We start from the raw sequence: 26,612 nt of genomic DNA on the forward strand, positions 1-26,612 counted from the left end.
AAAAAAATATTGTGCTTGGCTGAACTGGGAATGTCAGTATATTGATAAAACTATGCACGCTGCAACTGTACTGAACTGCTCAGACTGTAATGTGTCTTTGACTTTTCTGGATCTAGATCAGGCATGACTCTGTGGGATGTTTAAATGATATCCTTGATGTACATCACAATCAGGCAGCAACCTCTGGGGTCAACACTGCAGTTTCTCAAATGGCCACTTGAGCCTGGCTCAAAATCAAATCAATCCTCACAGTGTCAAAACAAAAACCCAAGGTTGACAGCATGTTTACAGCCTGGTATAAAACCGGTTTTGGTCTCTGTGGCTAATGTCTCCTTTGGTAGGAGTGTACAAGAGCACAGAGTTTATTTTTTTAAACTCCTGGGAGCAGATTCATCTCTTCCTTCTCCATCTCTGGCAGCGATGTGTAGAGCTGTCAAAATCCACGTACTTTACTTCATTAATGTACGGAAAAGAGATGGGGAAAAAGAAAAGACACTGGAGGATAACGAGAAAAGAGAGAAAGAGTCACTGGTGAGAGATGAGTTTAGTCAGAGGCTAAACAGAACACAAAGGCTCAGATAATACAATAAGATATCATGGCTCTTTGGGGGAAATAAACCTGCACCACTGCAGTCAAACTCATGTGATAATGCACAAAAAAACACAAACGATCCCACCTTCAATTCATTAACAGTGAAATTCACTTGTATTTCTGTGTGAAGACAGCCAGCTTGTTAGCCTTAGCTAGCTTGGTAGCTTTGAGGTAGGCGAGCAGTTTAGCTAATGAGGCTTTATCTGGATCGTCTCAGCTCCGCCCAGGCTCCACCTCTTTGCCCACTTTTTGTATTAGCCTGAGTCATACACTCCCAAGATGGCAACTGATAGCTCTTCAGAATCATTACGTCATGGTGGCTTCCTCCCTATCTACAGTCTATGGTAATAATTCATTCACAAAATTTGTTTCCATTGTACTTTGTCACATAGTTTTTATCAATACACCAACTTTTCCCATCTCAGTCAAGTTTTTTTTTTTAGTATCCAGATTTTTATGCCCAAACAGAAAAAAAAAGATTTAAAAAGAAATGAATGGAAGCACACTTATGACAGTCTTCTTTGCAATCCTGTGTTACATGCACAGCTGAGACCCTCCAAAAATCTATTAAGAGAGAAAAAATGTGTGTGTATGAATGAAATAGAGAGCCAGATGGAGAAGTCAGAGAAGCCATTAATTTTTCCTCTCTCAGTAGCCAAGGAAACCAACCAAAGATGTCCTCATTCAAGGTTACAGGTCATGGGTGACGTACAGGAAATGGCTGCACAAGGACAGAGAAGCTGATGGAGAGAGAGATTCAACTTTACCATTTAAGCTCAAGTGATACAACAGAGGGTGACAGAGTTCTCTCTCTGACTAGCGCCTGAATGGTCTTAATTAGGAGGCTTTTATGGCTTATGTGAGATGTGTCCACTCCATCCAGCATGTCTGGGAGAACAATGACCTCACCATCTAAAATCATAGAACGATTTGTGCAATAGTGAGCACAGTGGTTGGTATGCTGGAGCTGGACTGAACTAGTCATGCTGTTCATACAGAGTACCCCAATGCGCCTTTCTGGACCCTCAACAGAAACAATCCAGCCAGAAAAGGTCAATTCACCCAAATTAATCAATCAATAAGTAAATAAATAAGATGTGCAGAGCTGAAGGTTTGAGATATCTGTCAGTGAAACATATGCAATCCATATAACAAATGCCTAGACTTAAAGTTTAAGTTGACTAATTGTTGGTGTCATTTATCAAGCAAAAATCCCACCCTCCCAACTGTTCTACCCTTTTCATTGTTATGATTTGCTGTCTTTCTCTCTGTATATCATTATAAACTGAATATCTTTTTTGGTTTTGGGCTTTTGTTATTTTTTTTGCATTTTATCATCTAGACAAGAACTTGATTAATCAAGAAAATAAGTATCAGTAAGTGACAATATAAAACACTACTTGGTGCAACTCTGTGAAGGTCACTGGCAGTGTGTGGCTTGTGTGGGGCTGTTCTCTTTAAAACCATTTACTGCTGAAGAAATACCCCCAATTAAATGTCTTCACAGCAAGATATGTGGTGTGCAACTGAGGCATTTTTTCTGGAAAGATATCTTATTGATTATAAACTGTGCTGAGATGATAGCTGAGGTCACAGATACCTGGATGACATGCTGTGCCCAAACTCCGACCAGCTTTAAAAGCTTTAAAAGCCCCATTATTATTATCTACTGCTTTCTCATCGCTTTCATTCTGTTTTAATGTCTTTTATGCTTCTGAATTAGCACACATTTTCTCTTTTTTCTTCCTTTAAAGTTTGTTGGAATTCTTTTGAAACTTTAAATGAACTTCAAAACTACCTCATAAATACGTACAAATGATGATGCATAAATACATTGTGTTACCCGTTGTAGATACCTGTGATACCAGACATAACATTTTTGTGATTTGTGTGAACTTTCACGACTGGCGACCATCCAGCCTTGCTCTGAATCTTCGGTACATAACAAGAAATACGATTTGGGGAAAAAAAAAAAGCAGGTGGGAATGTTTGTGTTTTCTCTACTATATTTAACATGTTCATTCATCTTGTCCTCCAGCAGGTTGGAGAACTCTTCATTAGCTTTGAATACAAATTTCATTTAGTCGAGAGGAAAAACCTCAGATCACATTTGCCGCATTGTCAAGTATTGCTTCTGTTTACATGACCCCCACAACACAGAGGCATTCTGGTTAAAAGTGTATATGTAAAATGAGCATCTGTCACTCATGCCCTCACCCCTCTGATGTAACTCTGTCCAGACGGAACTCTGTTTGTCTTGAGCTTGGCTGTGTGAGAACTTTCCATATACTGTACATGATGTCATCTGGCAGCTGCATTCCATGTGAAATGTTTTATAAAGAATTCAGAGGAGCTTTTGGTTAGAGGTTTTATATAGAAATTATGAATCATGCAACATAATCTTAGGCGGAAATGGTGAATTCTTGTACAGGATGTCATATGTGGTGGATTAAGACAGAGAACAGTAGACTGAGAATTCTAGATACTCTTACTCTTACGACATATTAATTGACAAAACACTGGATCAAATAAAAATCCAAAATGTTTTAGAATTTTTTTGAAAACAAATGCCTCTATTGCGTATGTGCCAATAGACGCATTTGGGACAAAAAGCTGGTTCCCTCAGGGTTAACTTTTACTTTAGGCTTAAAGGATTGATGTGGTACCACATTTTCAGATTGTCAGTAAATCCCATGAAAAGACCAAAACCAATAGTGTCTGTCTCTTAATACTTTCCAGTTTCCCTCCATTGTTTGTGGCACTCAAACCCAAATCTGCTTGTTCCTATGCAGACATAAATGTTTGAAAATAATATGTCACAAATGCAAGTTTGATCAAGCCATCTTCCACTTGCCCGGGGTTGGATCACAGAGACAGCAGAATAAGCTATCCCCTCACAACATATTCCATTTTCTCTCGGGATCCCGAGGCTTTCCTAGGGAACATTCAGGGAAAGGAGACTGAGCGAGTGGACTCTGACAAGTACCTGGGCGTTCACCTAAATCATAAACTGGACTGGACTCACAACATGGACGCACTGTGCAGGAAAGGCCAAAGCAGGCTGTACCTCCTGAGGAGACTGCGGTCTTTTGGAGTAAGAGGGCCACTCCTGAACACCTTCTACGATGTAATCCCTACAGCAAGATCTGGATGTACCCAGGGGTCTCCTCCCAGTTGGACATGCCCAGAAAACCTCAAAAAGGAGGCACTCCGGACACATCCTTATCAGACTCCTAAACTACCTCAGCTGGCTCTTGTCAACATAAAGGAGCAGTGGCTCTACCCCAAGCTCACTCAAGCTCACTAAATTTATAAATATATTTCAGCCCAACCTGTAACAGTAGAATCATGCTACTATACCGCATTGTAGTACTACCTACGACTTCTCACAGATTGGCACAAATAGTTATTCTCTATCTGTGTATCAAGCACAAAAGAGTCAGTTCAGTCACAGCCCATTCGTAGTCACTGTGACATGGTTGTGCACACAGCACACACTGCTCCACTGTTTTGCGATCCTGTGTGGATTGACAGATGTTTTGCAGGACTGGGAAAAGCAAATACTTTCAGAGAATGGCACCTTGTTTCTGAAGGTAGAGGTTTTCCGCTAAAGTCTGTCGCTTGTAACATAGTCTGGCTTTGATAGTTGGAAATGTATTTTAAAAAAATGACACGTGTGTAGAGCAGCAAGTTTGAAGCAGTTGAGTTAATAAGATGAGCTCCCTCATCAGTCCAAAATTCTCATGAGATTGCTACTTGGACACTTCTCGTGGCTCATTCAGAGCTCACATTGCCCTGCTTTTAAATTGTCTGATAATAAATGGCACAAAACCTCAGTGGAGATTCACTTGAGATTCTGAGACAATAGCATTGTTAAAAATGAACAGTTTTAGGAATACCTCGGACCTGAGTGTTGAATTCAGCAAATTAATTTAACAGGGTGTAGTACAGTTCCAAGTCGCTAAAGAGCTCAGGAACACATTGAGGGTTAATATGCTTTCAACAAGCATATTAATATATTTTGAGAATCTTATTCTTTGACTTCTCCAGTACATTCAACACCATACAGCCGGTGCTCCTGAGGGGCAAGCTGGAGATGGCAGGGGAGGACTCTGCCCTGACGGAGTGGATCCTGGACTACCTTACAAACCGGCCCCAGGTTGTGAGAGCCCAGGACTGTGTGTCTGACCTCCATACCTGCAGTGTGGGGGCTCCCCAGGGAACAGCCTGGCCCCCTTCCTCTTCCCCCTCTACACTACAGACTTCAGTCACAACACGGACGGCTGTGTCCTGCAGAAGTTCTCGGATGACTCTGCCCTTGTTTGCGTCATCACCGATGACAACGACGTAGAGTACAGAGGACTGACGCAGGACTTTGTGGACTAGTGTCAACAGAACCACCTTCTCATTAATGCAAGGAAGACCAGGGAGATGGTTTTGGACTTCCGCAAACGCCAGCCTGCCGCCCCTGCCCAGGTGAACTGTCCATCTGCAGTCATCCTGTGCAATACTTTAGTCACTTACTGTCAGTCATCACTGTACACTAGAATTCACTGTACATTAGAATTTATTATTTGGAGCTGTAGCCCCAAGATGTAACTTTTGTGGTGAAAAAAAAAAATTTCTGCTAATCTTCTTTATATTTTCATAATGAGCGGTAAAGACAACAGATACAGTTGTATTATTAATAAAATTTTGTGGCTTTTTTGTGATGAAATACCTTTTTGTATTATTATTTAAGTTTACGGCATTCGCTATTTTGTTTTGGTTTCATCAATCAAACACAAGTTTGTGTTTTGTTTTAACCACGCTTCTAATGTCTGCTGTAGCTGTCGTGAGGAAAATGCATGAGAACTACTATACCTAAAACTGAACTGTACTATTGTGGCCATGTTCATGTAACGATAATTGATGTTAGCCTATCATAATGTAAAGTTGCTAGTCGTAAATCTTTAACCAACCAATCAGCATATGTTAGCAAAATGCTACAGCTTTATAGGCAAATATTCTGATATATAATCGATACAATGCTTGCGAAAACTAAAATAAAATCTGGGCATTTTGGTCTAGAAGTAGGCGTAAATAATTATGTTCGCCAGTTAGCTCTATTCACTCCTGGCAATGTAGTAACAGGACCTTGGTTTACATCTGACCTCATCACCATGTGATCTGAGTTTATTAATGCAGAACAGTCTCAATCCAACTACTGTAGTCTTTGTGCCCATGGAGGCCAGCATTAAAAAAGTGTACAGTACAAGCTATATTTGTAAAACACAAGGCCTAGATTTTTAGCATGTGCTATTACTATTTTCAAGTGTGCGAATTTTCAATTTATGCAGTGCATAATTTTCACGCAGGTTTATAATCTGTGTAAGATTAACTGTATCTGCAGGGAGGGAAAAACAAGGTGGGAAATAACAACACTGGAAAAAACAGGGACAACAAGGAAATTATGTTGGGTAAAAACAGCCCTTCAACAGCAGCAGACAGTCACAGTAGCAGTAGTGTGTTGCCGTAGGAGGATGTGCTATGTTGCTTCTTTTGTTTGTCTATTTCCAGTCCACCTTTAGCTCCATTTCTACTGCTCTTGCTTCTTTATATTTGCTACCTCCACATGATGATTCACAATGATCTGTGTCTTCAGAAACACCTAAGTGTCCTTCTTCAGTCGTGTCTCACATACTCTGAATCCACCACCCTCCATGTCATGATTTTCCTCTTTTGTCTCGCTCTCCAACAATTCGTTCTGCAAGGCTGAACAAAGCTGGTGATGGAGCGACCAACCATAAAGCTGAAACATTAGAGAGAATGCTTTGGTGTTATAAATATAATCATTTCTAGTAGATTTTCTTCCAAATGTCTATTAAAGTGTATCACAAATTAAAAACCAGGTATATATAGGAAAAAATGTCTGACTTTCTGGGTTAAATTATAAAGTATTGGGTATAGGACTGGGTGAAAAAACAGGACTGAGACAAAATTTACATTGATTATGATGATGAGCATTGGATATTTCTCCTGGCTATGGACAGATGTAACAACCTATCACACAGCAGAAATAAATAAGAAAACTTCCAGTCAGTCTGCTGCCTCTTCTGCCTTAAATCTCTATGCCACTGCCTGTTTGCACAGGGGAGAGGCTGAGCTCCTCCACACACAGTGAACAGCAGCATAAAGCCTGATATAAGGTAGGGTGTCCACATTTGATGAGTGTCTCTCGACAGAAATGATGTATGTTCAGCATAAAAGTGTTATCTGACACTTTCATGTCGAGAACCTGAAGAATTGTCTTCTGTCACAAGCAGTCATTTTTTGTCTTACAATGTGATTAATTAGTATTGATCACATTGCAATGAATGTAATAGTTTAGTAGTAGTAGATAGCAGTTTTTCAAGATGGCACCCATCGTACCTTTTGATACCAGTACAGACCTTTAGAACTTTGAAATTCTATGATTTCAATAACTGAAAGACAAAAGCAGGCAGAGGAGCTGGAGAAAGCGGATGTAAAAGTGTATTTCCCTAAAGGGCACATGGAGAAAGATGATTGGATGATCCAATAATCCTGTTAGTGACCACTGCTTCCAAGAACCAAATACTCAACACGTTTCTCACCTGGCTGTGTGTGTATGAGTGTGTGGGACAGGAGCAAATCGGGTGTGGGTAATGTGGGTCATGGGTAATGTTCGGGAATATAGCCGAGAAAATGTAATGTGTGTCATTAACCTCGTAATGATAATAATGATGTAAATTTTCATGTCGCTCTGCAGCTCTTAATCTGGTTAACTTAAATTTACGTGCTTGAGGTTTAATACGATTTGCGACAGTAGCTACTACAACTCCTAAAGTACTGCAACTACAACTGTTAAAGAAATAGTTTAACATTGGCTTTCTTGCTGAGCGATGTTCAGATTCACTCTCATATGATACAGCCAGCAGCCACTTAGGTTAGCTTAGCATAAAGATGAAAAACGTCTGGAAAGTTACTTCCTGTCTGTCAACAAGGCAACAAAAGCACATTTCACACTACAGCACAGGTGGGTAAGGGCCACAAAGAACAACAGACCACACCTCTCGTCTTGGCTACCATCCAGTTGGGCACCGTGGACAGTGTCCAGCCACAGCTTCACTGTGTTTTGTCCCAGCAGCTGTACTGAATACAAGCAGTCTTGATTAAACTATTGATAATATAAGCTATGAGGTCTGCTGACTGCAGTGATAAGACTGGACTTTAAGGCTTGTCTAGATTAAGCTAATATGGAGAAGAAGCAGGATGAGTTAGCTCTCTAAGTTAGTACATTGCATTGCAACCCTCTTCCACTACATGCACACAGCCAAGAGGACCCATGCCTTCTGGGGACATTAAATAGACTTACATTAATATCCTCGAGACTTACTTTAACCATAACTATTATTTAACCTTTACCCTAACCTTAACCTAAACCCAATCTTAAACCAAGTCTTCACCCTACAATGTAATCATTTACATCATGGGGACTTGCATTTTGCCCCCATAAGGAAGGTGAGTTCCCATATGTACCTGGTTAAACAGGTTACTGTCCCCACAAAGTGACTAAAACACATCCACACACGCACACCATGGATTACAGAATAGCTCGGAATTGGAGTGGGGGGGGCGGGGGGCTTGTCATGGGACCTGTATGTGGTTGCCATGGCAGCAGGTGTGTGGTGCCAGGGATCTCCGCTGGTCCCAGTGAAGTCACAGCAGCCGACTCTGGCAGCCAGACTGCATTCTTTTTGAGCTGAAACATGCCCTTTACACATACACACACACACACACACACATTGACAAACACATTATAGCAACTATTACAAATCTGTTTATTCTAACAACAAGAAACGTGTTTTAAGTACATCATAAGTATCACTGCACACAAAAACAGACCCATAACTAGGCTCAACTTTCTGATAACACAGCTATTGACTTTGTAAACCAACAAGTCAGCTGGAGAGGACACACTCATAAAGATGTTATTATAGAAAACAAAGACATGAGCAAGGGGCCCCTGTAGGGAAATTAAATAAGCTTTTACATTGAATCTGAATGTGAATCCGGGAGTGATTCACCTAAAAATGTGGCAATTTAAACACCTTTCTTTTTTTAAAGAAACATTAACAAGTCCATCTGTATGAGCTTTTCTGACAACCATATGAAGACAATTTAAGGCTGAAGATCATTAGTGACACTTCTGCACTGCTGTCCAAATAAAACAGATAAATAAGACACACAAAATGCCTCACTACCCAACATGCCACTACACAACATCCATCCATCCATTTTCTATACCGCTTATCCGTCAGGGTCGTGGGGGAGCTGGAGCCTATCCCAGCTGACTACGGGCGAGAGGCGGGGTTCACCGTGGACTGGTCGCTAGTCAATCGCAGGGCCAACACACAAAGACAAACAACCACACACTCTCACACTCACACCTAGGGGCAATTTAGAGTAGCCAATTAACCTAATGTGCATGTTTTTGGTATTGTGGGAGGAAGCCGGAGAACCCGGAGAAAACCCACGCAGACACAGGGAGAACATGCAAACTCCACATAGAAGGGCCCAGACCGGGATTCGAACCTGGAACCCTCTTGCTATGAGGTGACAGTGCTAACCACTGCACCACCGTGCCGCCCCACTACACAACATTTATCTCTCAAATTGAAGAAACTTATTCACCTTTTTGTTTCTTTGTGACCCATACGTGGAGTCAAATTCCCCTCAGTTGTGCATCCCCGGCCCAATCAACATAAAGTTCCAATAGCAGAATGGTAACAAGCAGTTAACTCTTTTGATAATGAAATTTACAACTGCACAAGAACATGTGGACACACCCAATGTCTATTAAACATGATGGATAATTATGCTGTTGACTCAAATAATTGCATGGCAAACAGCTGCACAATAGTGAGGAAATAACCAGGGTCAAGGCCACTTTTCAAGCCTTCTGTTTGTGTGCTGTTCCTGCTTATTAGTCGATCAAAAGAAAATTAGTCGCCAGCTATTCTGATAACTGATTAATCATTCCAGGCAATTTTAAAGCTGAAATGCCAAACCTTTGCTGGTTGCAGTGTCCTAAATATCAGGACGTGCTGGTTTTCTTTGTCATTTATGACAGTAAATGAAGAGCCTTCAAGTTTTGATGACCGTTGACTAATGACTGCTGATTGGACGGATGAAGACATTTTGAAACATCACTTTGGGTTCTAGGAAACTGTGAAACTGTGATGAGACTATTTTTTTCATTTGCGTGCCATCTAGGCTGAAGCCCAAAACAGCAAAACAACTCGACATGCAGTCTCCAGAGTTTTGCCCGATCTATCCACCCTGAGGTTAACACCACGCACTGCTGAGCTGAAACACACACACACACACTGCAAACTGCATCTGCCTGAATGACTCTCCATTTTTCTTTCTCTCTCCTCCTCTTTCAGTATTTCCTCTCAAATCAAGTCCTTTGTGCTTCACTTTCTACAACCTGTCCAACCACTCTCCGAGTTTGTCTTCATCTGTCTGTCCGGAGATGCTCCCTCCCTGCTTCCAGAAATCGCCCTCTCTTTCCTTGTTTCCTGCATGTTCGAAGAGAAAACTCAAAAGGACTGGCAAGACAGCTGTGCAGCTGAGAACTGTGTTTATCGGTGTGTATGCAGGGAGTCAGGGAGGGTTGTGATTTGTAGATGGCACTCCTCTCTCGTTCCCTCCTCTGTCCTTGCCACAGTCGTCTGAGCAGTCACTAATCTCTAAACTAGTTTGTGTTTACAGTTATTCAGATCTAAAATCCTCTTTATGCTTCGGTGTTATAATTCCAACACTGGAAACCTTGCCACCTCCAGAGTGAAGGTCACTATTTAAATCCCACATCATTCACATTAACTCTAATGGCAGACATGAACACTAATGTGTATTACATCTCCTCTCTCTCTCTCTCTCTCTCTCTCTCCTATGATTCTATCTCTCATACTTATTTCCTAAATACACCATCCAAGAAATATTTGCTTGTCATCTGGTAAAACTGTTAAATCCCAACTATGATTACAGTTCATGTTTATATCCTGCAGCAGAATACAGAGCTGCTTTCAAATGCCCTGTGCTCATTTGAGAAAACCAAGTGCAACCAGAAATTGTGAAATTATTCTATTATTTATGGTTTTCATGATGCCACATCCTGTCTGTGCTTCAGTCAGAATGCTATTGTTTCTCTGATGAAGAGCCTCTTCAAATGCGGTTAATCAAAACATACAACAACATATCAGGCTGTTCCACAGGAAAACAGCTGGAGACTCAAAACAACAAGAACAACAACCCACATTAGCTTTCAAGCTAATATCTGTTTGTTCTCTTCTAACATTTAAACACAAATAACACACTTGACACATTGATCCAAATAACAGTAAATTTTAAATTTAAAAATTACTCAAATTTACATGAAATCAAATTCTGTGTCAGACAAATCAGCCTCAAAACAGCTGAGGACCAGCCAGAATCAAGCACAACACTGATAAGACTTCTTGTGTTGGACTGACCAGGTGATACATGCAATCGCACTGTACAAACGTTTCACACACAGGTTCTGCGATGCCAGTGGAAGCACAGATGCTTACATAATGTCACATTCCATCAGCCAAGCCACCACTTACTTTGCACTTCTTCTTTTGGAATTCCTTGACTTAAATGAACCTGAACTCTAGCACATGAATGACACTTTTGGTGAAGAAAACGATCTACAATGCATTTTGCAATTCTGTAGAATTAGAAGAATTTTTTCTTGAAAACGTTGAACAAATAACACAGCTTGCTGTAAGACGTCAGCACTCCACCACCATCAGGTAGGTGGAGTGAGGCTTTGCCAAGATGGCTACGACCAAAAGCTCTTATCACTGAAACTATGCTCATGTTTTATACAGTATGTGCTCAGACATGAATTGAACATATAAAATTTCCAACACACTTATGTAATGAGGAGCATGTCTGAATGGGGCTTTCTTTGTGTGCTGCCAACTGAAAACCTTTCAACTGTTGCAGAGCCAATACAAGGCTATCAATGAATGCTGCCTTTGTAGAGCTTCCTTTGTTGTAGCGGCGATGTATCAACACTTCGGTCATTTCGGCGTCTGCGTGTTGTCGTGTTTGTCATCTATTTTACTGGGAGGTGTTTCGGAGCTACATGTGCTTTGTCTCTCTTGCAGTCACACACAAAAACTCCTGACCAGCAGTTGTGATGAGGTGGTGCGTGTTCCCGGAGAGATGTGGCACCAGTAGCAGAATGATACTGGGAGACAGAAGGCCCTCAGTGGCCCTGATTGCTTTGCATGTGCACACACACACACAAACACACACATAAAATCACAGGAGATACATTGTCACTACTCTTGACCAGTTTCCAGGAGTACGTTGTAAACAAATCATTGTTCACTTCTCGGCACTGCAGGAGGGGGACAGAGAATTAGAGCAAATGGAACAAAGTGAGAACAATAACGCCAGGGAAAACAACAGAAAGCATTAAAGTGGTGCTGAATGAAAGACTGAGGAAAAACAGGGATTGGAAAAAAGAAAGACAACGGAAAACACAATGTTTCAGACGCAGAGCAAGGAGTGGAGATAGGAGAGGAGAAGGAGGCAGAGCAGGATAAGAAACCCACATGGCAGTCTGTCTGAGAAAGGACAAAAATAAACTCTGCTGCTCATATCAAACACAAACAGGGCTCCCACTGTGGCATTGATATGAAATTCCATGACTTTTCCATGACTTCCATAATTGAGTGGAGGCACATCTGTTCACTTTTCATTTTTAAACTTTTATGGTTTGTTAAGCGGTTTCTCTGCCATAGACTGTAGAATAAGAGGACAGAGCTTCCAGGTCTGAAAGGTGAAGCCAATGCATAAGTGTCTTTCTAATGTCCAGCAGGGGGTGACATCACTGGTTTCAAAAAGAAGTCTGACTGTATGTAAGCTTATTGGAAAATAAGCATACTTCTCACTTGATTTATTACCCCCAATAAACAGTTTTCTAATGAGCTTGTGGTCTCAGTTGCTAGTTTCAAGTCTTCTTCAAAAACAGCATGATGTTCATTTTGTAAATTATGCTCCCAATTAGAATAGTGTGGACCATAAAGCAGGGTATGCTTTAAAGCGGGGCTACCTAAAGCACACTAACAAGTCCCTGTCATGATGTTCCCCTGTACAACATCTCGTCCTGATATGGTCACTTCTGGCTCCAAAACACCAAGATGCTAACTGGCACAATGCCAACCTAGAGGTTTCCAAAAGGGTAGTCCACCAACCAATCTGTGACTACTGTCCCTATTTATTTCAGGGTCTATATTCTAAATTCATGTTGATTTATCATGTGTTAGCCAGCCTGTTTTATAATACAGCCGAAAACCGGCATCTTAAACAACTATAAAATTAACGTCTATATTCTGCACTAAATTTAACCTGTGCAATTTAACTTAAATCAAATCTGTGAAATTCCATCACGATTTAGTGCCCTCAAAAATTCAAGCAGTAAAACAACAACTGCCTGTCCATGCCATGGACAGTATTTTTTCCATTCTGCTAGCAGTCTCACAATTCAATGTACAGTGTTTTAGCTGAAAAGTGTACCTTGGTGTGAAACAGTGTCCTGATCCTGGTGGTCAGACCCTGAGAAATCAAAGCTCTCCTCTACAAACACAAAAAGCAAGAGAGGCGGAGAGAGACGGTGTCCTTCAGAGCTCTAACAGCAAGCAGCCAGGCAACACACAGGCCTGTCACAGAGATGTCCAACCATGCCGTCCCCTGAGCTTCATCCTGGAAGACCTGTGTCTATCTGTGTGTGTGTGTGTGTGTGTGTTCATTCACTTGTGGATCGGGGCCGGGCTGTTAATCCCACACCAGGCCTGACTGGCGTGTCCACCGCCGAGTGCCGTGTTTGCCTTCTGGCCTGTTACACAGTAATGCTGTAAGCTAATTGCTGACGGTTTACTCGGAAAAATTAATACAACAGCCTGAGCCTAATGTGTTTAACTTGATTGAGATTAATGTCCCTTTAACTCATCCTTAATACATGATGGAGCAGCACTCAGCCGATACATGCGTGACTATGGCCTGAATAACAATGCAGGAATGAGTGAAAATGAGCCTGAATGATAGGGGAGGAAGTGTCAAACATTTTAAATTAGTTTGGCATATTTATGAGTGAAATGTTATTGCATTAAAATGGCAGAAATGTGCTTCCTGCTGTGCTCTACCCCCCCCCCCACACACACACAAGTACAACAGCGTTTCTACTCCTCTATTAGAAAGATAAGTTTCACCCAATTTCACATTGTATTAGCCACAAAGAAAATGACAGTCTGAAGTTATGAAAGGCTGGTCTTTTAAATGCACACCATTCTGTTTCTCTTGCTCAACTCTTCCCTGTGGTCCCGGATCCTGAAGGAGTACCAGAAGGTTTTTCCTCTAAAGCCAAGCACACATAATTATTTTCTTATTAAACTAAGAGAAGAAGGAAGAGTTATTTCTAGCATCAAGGGTCAAGAGGTGATTGGCTGTTGGAGCATTTTCAAGGGTTGGATGGACATGAAACTCTCCCAGATGAATCATCAGAACAACACATGAGCAACTGCACTCAAAAAATCTGCTTCTTTGATAAAAAAGTCAAAGCTACAACTCTAACTTCAAAGGAGAATCTTAGTGAGAAACATCCAAACACCAGTCTTGCTGACACACTGTGTAAATCCAGATCCTGGACACATAGTTTTGGTCCTGACTGTGACTGTGTTTTCACTTTGCTATCACATTCGGACTGGATTTTGCTCCACAGAAACTGCCGCTGTGGTCCATGCTGTATTTACTGCCATTCCCCATAGCAAAGTGAACTCTCAGAAAAGCAACACATCCATAAACTGCCTAACGTCACATAACCCTGTAGCGTTGTTGTGTGTACTGTATTGTTGCTGAGACTCACTGTTCAGGAACAATGTTATCTGAGTTAAGAAAAACAACACTTTGCGTTGACCATGACAGACTGTCAACAGTTCAGTTCAGCTTTTGTTGCAAACAAATTTCCTTGACATTTAAACAGGAAGTTTAAACTTTGACTAGTCAGCTAGTCCGAAAGTAACAAAACACTTCACACAATTTAATCCATACGGTTAAACACTGTAGCTTAGCCTAGCTTTGGGGTGATGCATTTTTTTAAACAGTCCAATAAGTTTTGAAGTGGTTTATTTTACTTTTTAAGAGATATCACCAAAAATCACCAATTGCACCCAAAACTACTACATAACTTTCCTTCCTTCCTTCACTTCAATTTATCAACCAACAAATGGGTGCATGGTTTTCACTGGACAGTGGTATACAGTCAAAGGAAACAAATTTACATTTGGGAAAAATCCATCTGTGAAGCACAAGATCTGACTTGAACCAATGTTCCCTTTTTTTTATTTCACAGGCTTGTGCTTACAACAGGAACACATTTACAATGACACATCTTTATGTGCATGTGCAGTACTGTGGATGCTTTGGTCTCGGGTCCAGGTGATCACTAAATGTTTATACTATTCCATATTCCATTTGAAATGATGGCTACGACCGAAAACGTTTTATTTGCATTGCAAATAAAATGTTTTGTGCATTGTTCAAAACACCACAACTTCATTTTTAATTTATGTGGCAACCCCACAGTTCCCATATTCAATATATATGGAAATATGCATGATTTTCAAGACATCTGTAATATACCCAATGTAAATATACAGAGGTTCTACTGCTGCTGCTGCTGCTGCAACAGCAGATGATGATGATGTCAGTTATCTCAGCCATTACCTTCATACACGCTCTTGACCTGAGAATGTAATTACTACATCCATGTAACAGTTCAGAGCTCGAGGAATGAACAACGACTGACTTAATTGCCTACTTGTGTGCGTGTGTGTGTGGTGGGGTGAGCTAAACAAACGGGTGTGTGGCAGCATGTGTGCAGAAGGTAATATGGTATGCGTGGGGGTCTCAGACACATGTGAGCGTATGTTTCTGTAGTAATGTGAACTATGTAGGAGCCAACCTCACTCCTTTGCTTCATTTCAACTGGCAAACTCAAAAAATCCCATTAAATGAAGAGGTCTGCTCATTGTAAGGGAGGGGTGTGTGTGTGTGTAAAAATCCACTCCTTACTCCTTCATCTTAAGCTCTGAACCATCTCAGCCTCCGCTTCCACTTGCAAAGCATTTATTAACAGTCAAAGTGAAAATGGAAAATGATTACTCAGTTATCAGAATAACTGCACATGAATCAGCTAACTCTCGCTTTAATTCCAACTAGGAATCCGACCGAGACTTCTGTGCCTTTGACTGTTTTTTTAATATTCAGACACATTTCAGTCAATTCTGAAAGGTATTGGGGTTCGACAGCCAGCCGAGCTGTCACAGCTGATTGTGCCTGTCACTGACATCACTCCACTCATCTGTCCATCCTTTCATCTACTTCCTCCCCAGCAGCAGTCAAAGGACTCTCTGTTCAGCTGGCTCTTCCAGATGGGGCTCATTGGGCTGAATCGCAGCCTATACAGCACAGACGAGAGCCTGGCAAAAATCATAACCTCCCCCATGACTGGACCACTGACATGAAATGCGGGGATTGATATTAGAATCAGACTAGATATGGGCCGGGAAGGTCATAAACCTCAGTGGCGACTAAAGCGTCAATCCATTCCTCCTTCAGTGGCCTTTAACGTCACAGAAATCCTCCCCCTGCCTGATTTCTGTGCTGTTGAGTGACCTTGCCTTGCAGCACAGATGACACATAACCTGAGTTGTAGAGGCCTCCACTGAGCTGATATGTTACACACCAAAGGTAATGATCCCCAAACATGATCCTCACTTCCCACTACGCTCCTTCGTGGGGCACGGTGACCTGCAACCTGAGCACAGGTGAGGGCGGAAAAGCATGATGTCACCATGACGTCAGTCGGTCAATAGGTGAAGGGTCTTTCCAGCAGCGGTGGAAAGTAACTAAGTACATTTACTGAAGTGTTGTACTTAAATACAATGTGTACAATTGTGTTATTTGTGCATTTCTATTTTCTTCTACTTAACGTTTCTACTCTATAACATTTGAAAGAGAATTACTACACTTTTTGCCCCACTCCTCACAAACGAAGCCGTGTCTATCTGGTACCTTTGACTGCTTTCAGATGTCTGTGAGAGACACTTTATCTGTGATCTTCCAAAACACTTTCATTTGAATAACTATTTGAGGCCCAGAAATGTAGAATTTATATTTATAGTTTATAGTTCATATAATACATATGTATGACAAGTGAAAGCCTCACATTGAGCAGCTACAACATCAAAACACTGCTTATATTGAAACTTCACCTGTAACTTAACTTATATAATAATTCAGATCCAATATATTTCTTCCAGAAGTACTATTGCTTTGACATTCGATACTGAAGTACATTTGGCTGATCATATGTATGTAGTTTTACTTCAGTAGGATAATAAGTGCAGGACATTAACATGTATGCCCTGGTGAAATTCATTATGTGTGTGGTGCAGATCACTTTAACATTCCCACAGAGTCACTGTTCCTCGACACTTTGTCGTCATGGTCTGTTTCGAAGTTCGGTCATGTGAGGGAAAACTAATCTTTAAGGAGCTTTTAACTGCACGTTACTGTGACTCCCCGTGCAGCAGCGGTTACGGTCACACAGAAGCAGTGACTCAAAGCTCAAAAGTTTTTGTTTTTCACCTTGCACGCAGCCTATCCTATCATCTGAGAATGTGGTATGGCTACTTTGATAGTCTGTCAAAAGAATTTGAAATTACGCACATGTGACGCGCCGGAGAGGACGCGGAATGAAGGATTATCTAGTGACGCGTGCGACGAGATGCGCTGCTGTCACATCCGCGTCAACACCTGTGTGGCCTTGGAGCACCAGGAAGGGTGCAGAAGAGACTGTACACTTGTTGAAATATTTACAAACAATATTAGCATAAATACTGTGGCAGTGTATCGTGAGGTACTACTTTACACCATTATTTTGGCCATCTTGAATAAAATGGAATCAATACGCTTTGGGAATTTCCATTAGCCATTACATTCACCACCATGCCAGGATGGAATTTCTCTACCTTAATGATACTGCTCCGGCGAGGTGCTGCCTTCACCGAATCCAGGAGGATGGTGTCGGTGTCCTGGCCGCCGCCGGGGAGGATGACACCGCTCCGCCGGCCGCGGGACGCTCTCGGCGGGATGCAGTCTGGCGCTCCGTCGCTGCACAGCCCTTCTCCATATCCATCACGCTCAGACATGTCGATGAGAAGCAGGGCTCGATTTGAAAGCGAAAAAAAAAGGGAAATTAATCAACTCGTTGAACCAGAGCGGGATAAAGTTTGACTTGGATGTGCGTTGGTGCCATTTAAAGGAGAAACTGATTATTGCTGAAGCAACAGTCGTTCAGCAGTTCACCAGCAGTTTTGCCACACAGAGGAAAACCAGTCACCCCAATCACAGACTGTTACAGTCACTGAGCACTGAGCACCAAGACGCTGACTTCAGGCTGTGAGTCTGCTTCTGATCTCCACACAGTCCATTCCCGCTCCACCATATGCCTCACTGCTGAAACCAAAGCATCACACGCAGGTACAGTGTGGACTTGGATGAAAACTGGACTGGTGCGCTCCCCGGATGCGCGCAACAAGTCCTAACCGTTGCCAGTCTTCCTTGTCTTCGAGGCGGTCGCGGCACAGTTTGTGCGTGAAAAACCCGTTAAAACCTCGGTGCGTGGGGACAAACGACGAAAGCGTGGTGGTATCGGCGGAAAAAAAACACCCAGCGTTGATTACAGGGCTACCTGAAACCCTGCTTCTTTCTCCCCAAAACACATCGATGGCAAAGTGCAGACAAGGGCGAACTTAAGCAGCGGTTGGCGTCCGGTAGGGAGAAGATGTGCCCCCCTGTCACTGAGGAGCGCATAGGTCTCACTGAACAGAGCCGCTACGGTCGTCTGGGTTTTAGTCAGACCAACAACAGCCGACTTTTAACGAGAATAGAGAACACAATTGACAGCCGCGCCGCCTCTAACCCGCCACCCCTCCCTTCATCCTTCTACCCAGCTCCTCCCACATGCTGCCCGAAATCATGATTGACAGGCGGAGCGGCCAATGTGCTTCGCCGCTGGGAGATTTGGAAGAAGTCCGAAGCCCTGATAGGTTGCACTCTCCTGGTCGCTTTTTAAGACCACAGGGAGCAAAACAGCCTCAAACAGAAACAGTTGGCAAATTAATCAGGAATATTTGATAATCGGTGAATCCATAAGTCAGTCTTCTAGCAAGAACGCAACACACTTTGGTGCGTTTCCTTGTCTTATGTTATGTTAGTAAACCGAAGATATTTAAGTTTGGACTGTTGTTGGACAAAAACAGCAAAACAAAAACATCACATTGGGCTTGAAAATGTCACCTCTGTTATCTGTTGTATTATAGACTGAACAATAAACAATCGTTGTTTATTCATTAAATCAGTAATGGAAATAATTATTAAGTTTGCTGCAGCCCCAAAATGAAGTAAAAGTAATTAACTGAATTTAATAACTTAATCAACATATGGATTAACATCTCAACAGTCTCATAAAGGCCTACAATACTAACATCAGGTCAGTTTGTGACCGGAACACCCGGAACAAGGCCTCACACTGACACTGACATGTTATTAGATGAAGAAGGCTTTTTTTTTTCATCAAAAGAAAATGCAAAGTATGACTGAAAAGAGCTTAATTCACTCACAGCTTTACACTCCAACACCGAGCATCACTGATGGGCGTGGTCAGAAATGTGTCTTGCAACTGTAACCCAGCAGTGATGTCAGCGGGTAAGTCTCCACTTCACCACAACAAAGTGAGAGAGCAAGCCACTGGAGGTCAACAACAAGACTTTCAGGTGGTGTTACGTTACGCTTTAGATAAAGAAATAAACTAACATCATGTGTGCACTTCTCTAGCTGTGAAAAACTCAACAGTCACATAAAGAATGAAACTTTTCAAGGACAGCGGGATCTTGTAGAAATAACCCAAAGGAGTCTTCTTTGCTAAGAGACTGTCCTTATATCCTGGGCTACCACGTGAATTTAGATTTCCATGTTGCACGCCTGACCTCTTATTGTCCAGTTGGAGTTGATTCAGAGCGACAGGAAGACCAATAAAGACTGGTATGGTGTGTGTAGAGGTATAATAAAAGCACGATACATTATTCATCACTCGAGAAAAATTGCCTTTTCTCTCCTGAGCCCCTTTCAGCGAGGTCAGAGATCAGGGTCAGGGAGACAGCAGCGCCCCTGGAGCTGGCAGGGATTTAGTGTCTTGCTCAAGGACACATCAGCAGGGTGGATTGCTGCACACTCAGACACTTGAACCCTGGCTGTCTCAATAGCGTACCGGCTCTTCATTACAGTTCTAGAGCAGGAGGCCTACCTTGACAGTTGCTAGTCAGTATGTGGACAGATTGTGGAAAAGCTCAGCTATAGAAAACATAAATTAAATCCATGTACATATTCACATGTATGTGTTTAGGAACATAAAAAGGATTGTAAACTGATGCAAAACTGGCTTTTTGTGTGTCTTTTTTCATAATAACAAGGCCCTGACAGAATCTGCACACACACATCTCCATCAACATCCCGAAAGATTTGCCACAGATTTTAAATCAGAGATGTTTCTCCTCCCCCATGTGTGTGACAGTCATGTATTGTTTTCAGTTAGCATTAGATCAAAGATAGTGTTGCGGTATGACAGTATATCAGAAATAAGATTTAGTGCTGAGGAAGTGAGGCAGCGCCGTTTGTCACCACGTCATCTGCAAAGGATCAGGCCAAAGAATTTTCCATTCATCAGTCAGATCTCTCACTGAGTCATTTCTTCTTTTACTGTACTCACTGTCGATTTGTTCCCTTTTTAACAAGCAGTTTAGGAAATTTTCATTGGTAAAAACTGAAATCTGATGTTTGTTTGCACATTTGTTCACGTAGCTTCCAGTTGTAGGAACCTCCGGTCTTGCTAGCAGTTCTGTGAGGCTGTAGACCTCGGCAGTGTTCTGACCTAAGCGCTGACACCAACATGTAAACATGACCACCATGTTATAATTCATCCAGAGGAGATTACGAATATCTGCGCCACTTTTCATGACAATTGATCCAATAGTTGAAGGAAATATTTTACTCAAAACCACAAAAGTCAATTTCATGACAGCGCCAGGTGAAAATTCGTGCCATCACCAAACGTTTGACATTTGCATCTCAAGTGCAACAGTGCTAGCATGGCTAAAATTCTAACAATATCCACTGTCATACACTGAATAGCGTTAAATAGGATCCAGTTTCAAGTGTGATGAGTAGTGTTGATGAGGCAGTATGTGGGTTCATTTGATAGGGCTGTGATGGTGTGTGTGGAGGCATAAGCATAGATGGTATAGGTTAATAAATAGTTGATGGGGCCACCCATTGGTTTACGAACTACATTTGACTGAGTTGGCGAAGCTTTGTTATGCCTCCTGAGGGTACACAATGGTAGCAACTTGTCAATCACACTGTAGCCCCTCCTTAAAACTTGCCCTGCCATATGGTCTTTTTTTCTAAATGGGAGCATAATTTGCAAAACGAACATCATGCTGTATTGAAGACTTGAAATTAGCGACTGCGACCATAAATTTTCTGATGAATTTACATACAATCAGATTTACTTTTGAAACCAGTGGAGGTGCACCCTGCTGGCTGTTAGAAAAAATGCACATTCCACTCTGGCTTAAGTTTTCACACCCAGAAGATTTGTCGACTTGTTATGCTGTCTATGTTTGGAAACCACGGCTACACCATCGTGCAAACACACTGAACCCCAAAAAGGCCAAGAGAAAAATGTTCCTCTTTAGTATTCCTATTTGAGAGAATAGACTTTAATCCCATGAGTCCAGGGTGAAGGCTATGTGTCCAAAAAAAGCAAATGTCCATCATTCCAAATGAACTTTGAGCACCCATTTTATATAATGGAAACCCTTTGAAGGTAGCTGAGATTTGGCTGAAATTCACAGCCTCCCCTGAATCCCCTGATTACTTCTTGAAGGTGTTCCTGACTGAGCAGATATGAGGGCAGCATGAATTTGCGTGGGTGTGTGTGTGTGTGTGTGTTTGTGAGAGAGAGAGAGCGTGTTTGGACCTTGAGCCACACAGCTGTGGAATGTGGTCAGCTGGTGAGGCCTATTAGTGCAGGAGGCTCACCAGTTGCACCTCGCTGTTAGTATCTGTGGAACCAGTGTTCATTCTAAGGAAGAAACAATTTGTCATGTATGTATATTCTCAGAATGACAGAATAGCTGAGAATGAAATGGGAAGACTCTGCATCGGAATAGCTGTTTGAACACTTCTATTCCACACAGACTATATAGCAAATATTTTTATTTTTCAGATGTGTATTTATTTTGATGTAGTATTTTTAAAATATATCTACCTTATTTTTAACTTCATGATACATTACTCCGTTATTCCTTTTATTGAAGCAGTGTACTATAGGTGTCGTCCTTTGCTTTAGAGATTATTGGGAAATGAATTATGTGAGAACACAGTCTGTTAGACATTTTTGAGAAATAACTAGTTTGTTTTCTTGCATAGATGAGAAGATCAGCAGCCCTCCTATGTTTGTATGGGAAGTATGAAGGCACCATAGCAATTCTGTACTTGTTCCTGTGAGTTGTGTGTTACTGCTTGGCTCCAAATTCCTTTCAGGTTGATAATAACATTGAAGTCATTCTTTTCTCTTTTTTTAACACTGTATTTATTAGATTTTCATTAAAAACAGGGCAACGTACTGGAGAAAATGCTGAACTGAAATATCCATAGTTCTATTCAAAATGGAGATGCATTCACTTCCTGTGAATTTCTTAAAGAATTGGGGTTTTACTCCTGGCTTATCAGTGATATTTAAATGCCAGTTCATTTGGCCTTGTTACAAAATGTCAAAAGGCATAAAGATGAGGTGACAGTAAGATAAAAGAGCTGCATAAACTTGAACAAAATAAGAATCATTTTTGATCAGAGGAGAATCTGCAAAGGGTGAAAAGGAATGTGAGTCCATCTCCAAGAGACCCTATGCTGAAACTCGTGCCTTCATGCTACACCACCACCATGGTGTGAGAAAGTCTGAGCAAAGGCCTTTTGGAGGTCCAATGTGGTGTGTGTGTGTGTGTGTGGTGTGTGTGTGTGTGTGTGTGTGTGTGTGTGTGTGTGTGTGTGTGTGTGTGTGTGTGTAAAATGTTCAGCGTGGTCAGTCAGGTGCATGCTGTTCTCAAGTGGGTTTGTCTGCTTGTCTCCTCAGGACCTTGAAAAAAGCCCTCTGAAACAGAGGAACAGGTCATCCTAATCTATAAAATCCTCCAGTCTCCCCATGCCTCAGTTTACTTTTCTGTTTTTATTGGACCATATTAAAGCCTATTATCAGCAGATACTTTCTCTTCGTTTACTGTACCATTAATCATGGAGCTAGCTATAAAAAACATTTAGCTGTAAAACAGGCCACAGTAGTCTGCTACCTGGGTGGCTTACTCGTCTTTGTCCTGTTGGTTCCTATACATTTACACCAGCTGAGTGAACGTTAAGCCATGCAATAATTATACTGTTACTGTTATGAATCAGCATGGCAGGGATTATCAACAATGTCCACACATTTGTTTCTCCTGAGCAAATTCTTGTGTTTGAAGCAAATGTCTCTCCTCCCTGTATGCAGTTGTTTCTATACAGATCCACTGCAGATCACACACCCACGCCCACTGTTCCTATGTGTGTGTGCCAGGTGCGTGGGGGACAATCAAGCATTCAGGATGCTCCATGGAGTATATTTGCATGTAAAGAAGAACAGGTGTGATGATGCGATCTTAAACTTGTCGCATAGAATTTTGTAAGTCTCTCTATTTCTCTCTTTCTTCTTGTTCAAGGTGATATCTCACAGGCGCTCTCTAACCACTCCATGTTCACTAAGGTAGTCTTTCAACAGCACACAGGATGATCCTTCATTGTTTTGTCCACACTTTATAGACAATGTTTCCTCATTTCTCATTGATTTGGTTGACATTGACACCATTGGTTTACAGACAAGTTCATGTTGCTACCATGCTGTTCAATTCCAAAAGAGTTGGGAAACATACATAAAACAGAATGGGAAAATTTGCTAATCATTTTTGATATACTCAGTAGATAACAGTTCAAAGACAATATATTTAATGATTACACAATGACACAAATGAGAATGAGATAAAATGCAGACATGAAGAGTTACAATCCCTTTTAAAAGCAATGTACATGATTAGAGGATTCTTAAGATAAGTTCATTTCAGACTAAGAGCGTGTAACATAAATGTAATCAAATATACACAGACATCTCATTCATTCAAAATTCATTTTAATGTGTCTCAGTGTCAAAAAGTATTCAGGACTGTTTTTGCCTATAATAAATATAACAACAAAAACACTGCATTACAAGCAAATGTCCTGCGCTGATTATGTTATTTATGAAAAGCAAGTTTTATAGGCAAATTTTCCTTCAAATAGACCTATACTTCACTGTCAAAGTAATAGTAAAAGACTACAAAAAATAGCAAGTTTTATACTGTTACATGTTATGAGATAATCACTGATGGTGCAAGTTGAAATTCACTGTTCTAGAAGAGGAATTTTTAAGGATTTTATAGTCAGATTCTTCCTTAAGTGTGATACTGTTGAACACTAGATGGCGCCATCACCAAACAAAACAACCTGTGTTCACTGACGGGGCTGTATAGACTTAATTTATTTAATAATCCACACCGACTGAGTGTATGGAATATATGCAAGGATCTGATGAAAAACATTTAAAGAAAAACAAGATGCACTAATAGCAGGTCAATGTGAAAACAGCCTTCTACTGTCAAACTCAAACTGCAAAGACGTCAACCAAACATCTCAGTGGGGGGGGGGTTGAACATTAATGCAACAATATCAACACAGCTGAATTTTCTAACATGAACTGCTCCATTGTTACATGACCTGAGTATGGAACAACATGTTTGTATCAGTCCTAGGGAGGCCATTACCATCGGACCCTGAAGACCACGTCTGAATAGAAACATTTTTGTCTAACTGTGATTACTCTGAAAACAGCAGATGTCACATTAGGTCTAACATTTTGGTTTGTCACAGTAGGGAAAGCACAGGTGTTGCTAATTACATTAATGATGGCTCTTCTTGTCTTCTCTTCAGTGAAACAGCCTGAGCAATACCAGGAACCCAAAACTAAAGCAGCTACATTAAATCCACACTTTATTATTACATTTTTCTTTTACATCTGAGCCCTTGCCGACACATCAGAATGTCTCTATTGAAAAGAGCCAAAAGTGACGTCAGCCACCAACTTTCTTACAATACATCAGTATACAACTGTCTAATAAATGTGAAGCATGTTGTTAAAACGAAATAGAAATGTAAAAATGATCCTATAATATGTGAAGTGAAATAAAGTAATGATCAGCCACACATGTGTTATATCGCTGCTTGAGAATCCTCTCTGATCTGCAGTGGCGGTTTCTCATATGGGGGAATTGGACGGCCGCCCAGGGCCACATGCCGCCCAACTTTGCTGGGGGCGACATGTGAGGACCTCCGCCCCGCCCACCAAAAAAAAAATTAATTATTAATTAATAATTAATAATTGGCGCCCCCTGGCGTTGTAATTACGCCCCCCGAGAGCGCCGCTGCAGTTACTGCAACTCTGCAAGGGGGAGGTGGGGTCACTCAACGAGGTCAAACCATCTGAAATAAGGAGGAGAGGGAACGGGGATCCTCCTAATTGTTCCACAGTTATGGAATCAAAAAGCATCCATCCATCCATTTTCTATACCGCTTATCCGCCAGGGTCGCGGGGGAGCTGGAGCCTATCCCAGCTGACTACGGGCGAGAGGCGGGGTTCACCCTGGACTGGTCGCCAGTCAATCACAGGGCCAACACACAAAGACAAACAACCACACACTCTCACACTCACACCTAGGGGCAATGTAGAGGAGCCAATTAACCTAATGTGCATGTTTTTGGTATTGTGGGAGGAAGCCGGAGAACCAGGAGAAAACCCATGCAGGCACAGGGCCCAGACCGGGATTCGAACCTGGAACCTTTGTCTTTGGATAGCGGAGGTCCTCCCATGTCGCCCCCAGCAAAGTGCCGCCCTGAGCGGCCGCCCAATTCGCCCATATGAGAAACCGCTACTGTGTCTACACTTAAGCCATCAGCTCCTTTGCTGTCATTGCTTTGTGACCATTTGGTTATCGCTGCGTACTGTATTTGGCCGTCAGGATTTTCCGTGCAGTAAGCTAGCCTTAAGAAGACGAACATTGCCCACATTTCGCCCATTATTTTCTGTCTCAGTATAACGTTAATAGAATTTGGGCAATGAAGCATTTCTCCCCGTTGGTTAATCTGGAGGTTAATAGCATGTAATAGTAAATGACATTAAGTGATAGCTAATGTATTTCAGTGTGCCATTCATGCATGGTTACAGTGATGCACTTTTCCAGCAACACTGCTAAAATATTTTGGACGCCTCCTGCCCAGGATGAGTCTCCATCAACAGAGGCCTCATCTGTAGCAGAGGATCAGGAGATCCCATCCACCTCTACGACTGCTATGGCTTCTATGGCATCTCCTGCCATGTCTCAGGAAGGCCATGAGGAGTTTGCTGCTGCTTCTCCCCAGCAGGAGCCTATAGGTGGGCGGTATTTTGCTGTCATGTGTGTGTGTGTGTGTGTGTGTGTGTGTGAGAAGATAGAAGTAGCAGTGTGTTTTATCTGTGAATTTTACCTGCCTGTACACATTTTTTCCTGTTAGTTGTGATTAACCCAGTTTTGCTGTTTCTTAAAATCATGTTTTGTTCGACTGCTGTGTGCTTTGAATAATGTGCCAAATCAAATGTGCTGTTCTACAGAAATGCCTGAACCCCACAAAGTTCATCTTCCAC

General features: G+C 41.7%; 1 protein-coding gene across 1 annotated transcript in view; it reads right to left on the reverse strand.

The window, feature by feature from the left end:
- The window catches only part of plcl1 (phospholipase C like 1), an 83,286-nt gene extending 64,576 nt beyond the window's left edge, over positions 1 to 18,710 (reverse strand). Inside the window, exons 1-2 of the mRNA XM_046403127.1 lie at positions 18,096 to 18,710; positions 17,725 to 17,921 (exon numbers count right to left, since the gene is read on the reverse strand). Coding sequence (XP_046259083.1) covers positions 17,725 to 17,904 — 180 coding nt within the window. The 5' untranslated portion in view covers positions 17,905 to 17,921; positions 18,096 to 18,710. The remainder of the gene's footprint in view (positions 1 to 17,724; positions 17,922 to 18,095) is intronic.
- Between the last annotated feature and the right edge of the window lie 7,902 nt (positions 18,711 to 26,612).

Source organism: Scatophagus argus, chromosome 11, assembly GCF_020382885.2.
Source record: "Scatophagus argus isolate fScaArg1 chromosome 11, fScaArg1.pri, whole genome shotgun sequence".
Lineage (NCBI taxonomy): Eukaryota > Metazoa > Chordata > Actinopteri > Scatophagidae > Scatophagus > Scatophagus argus.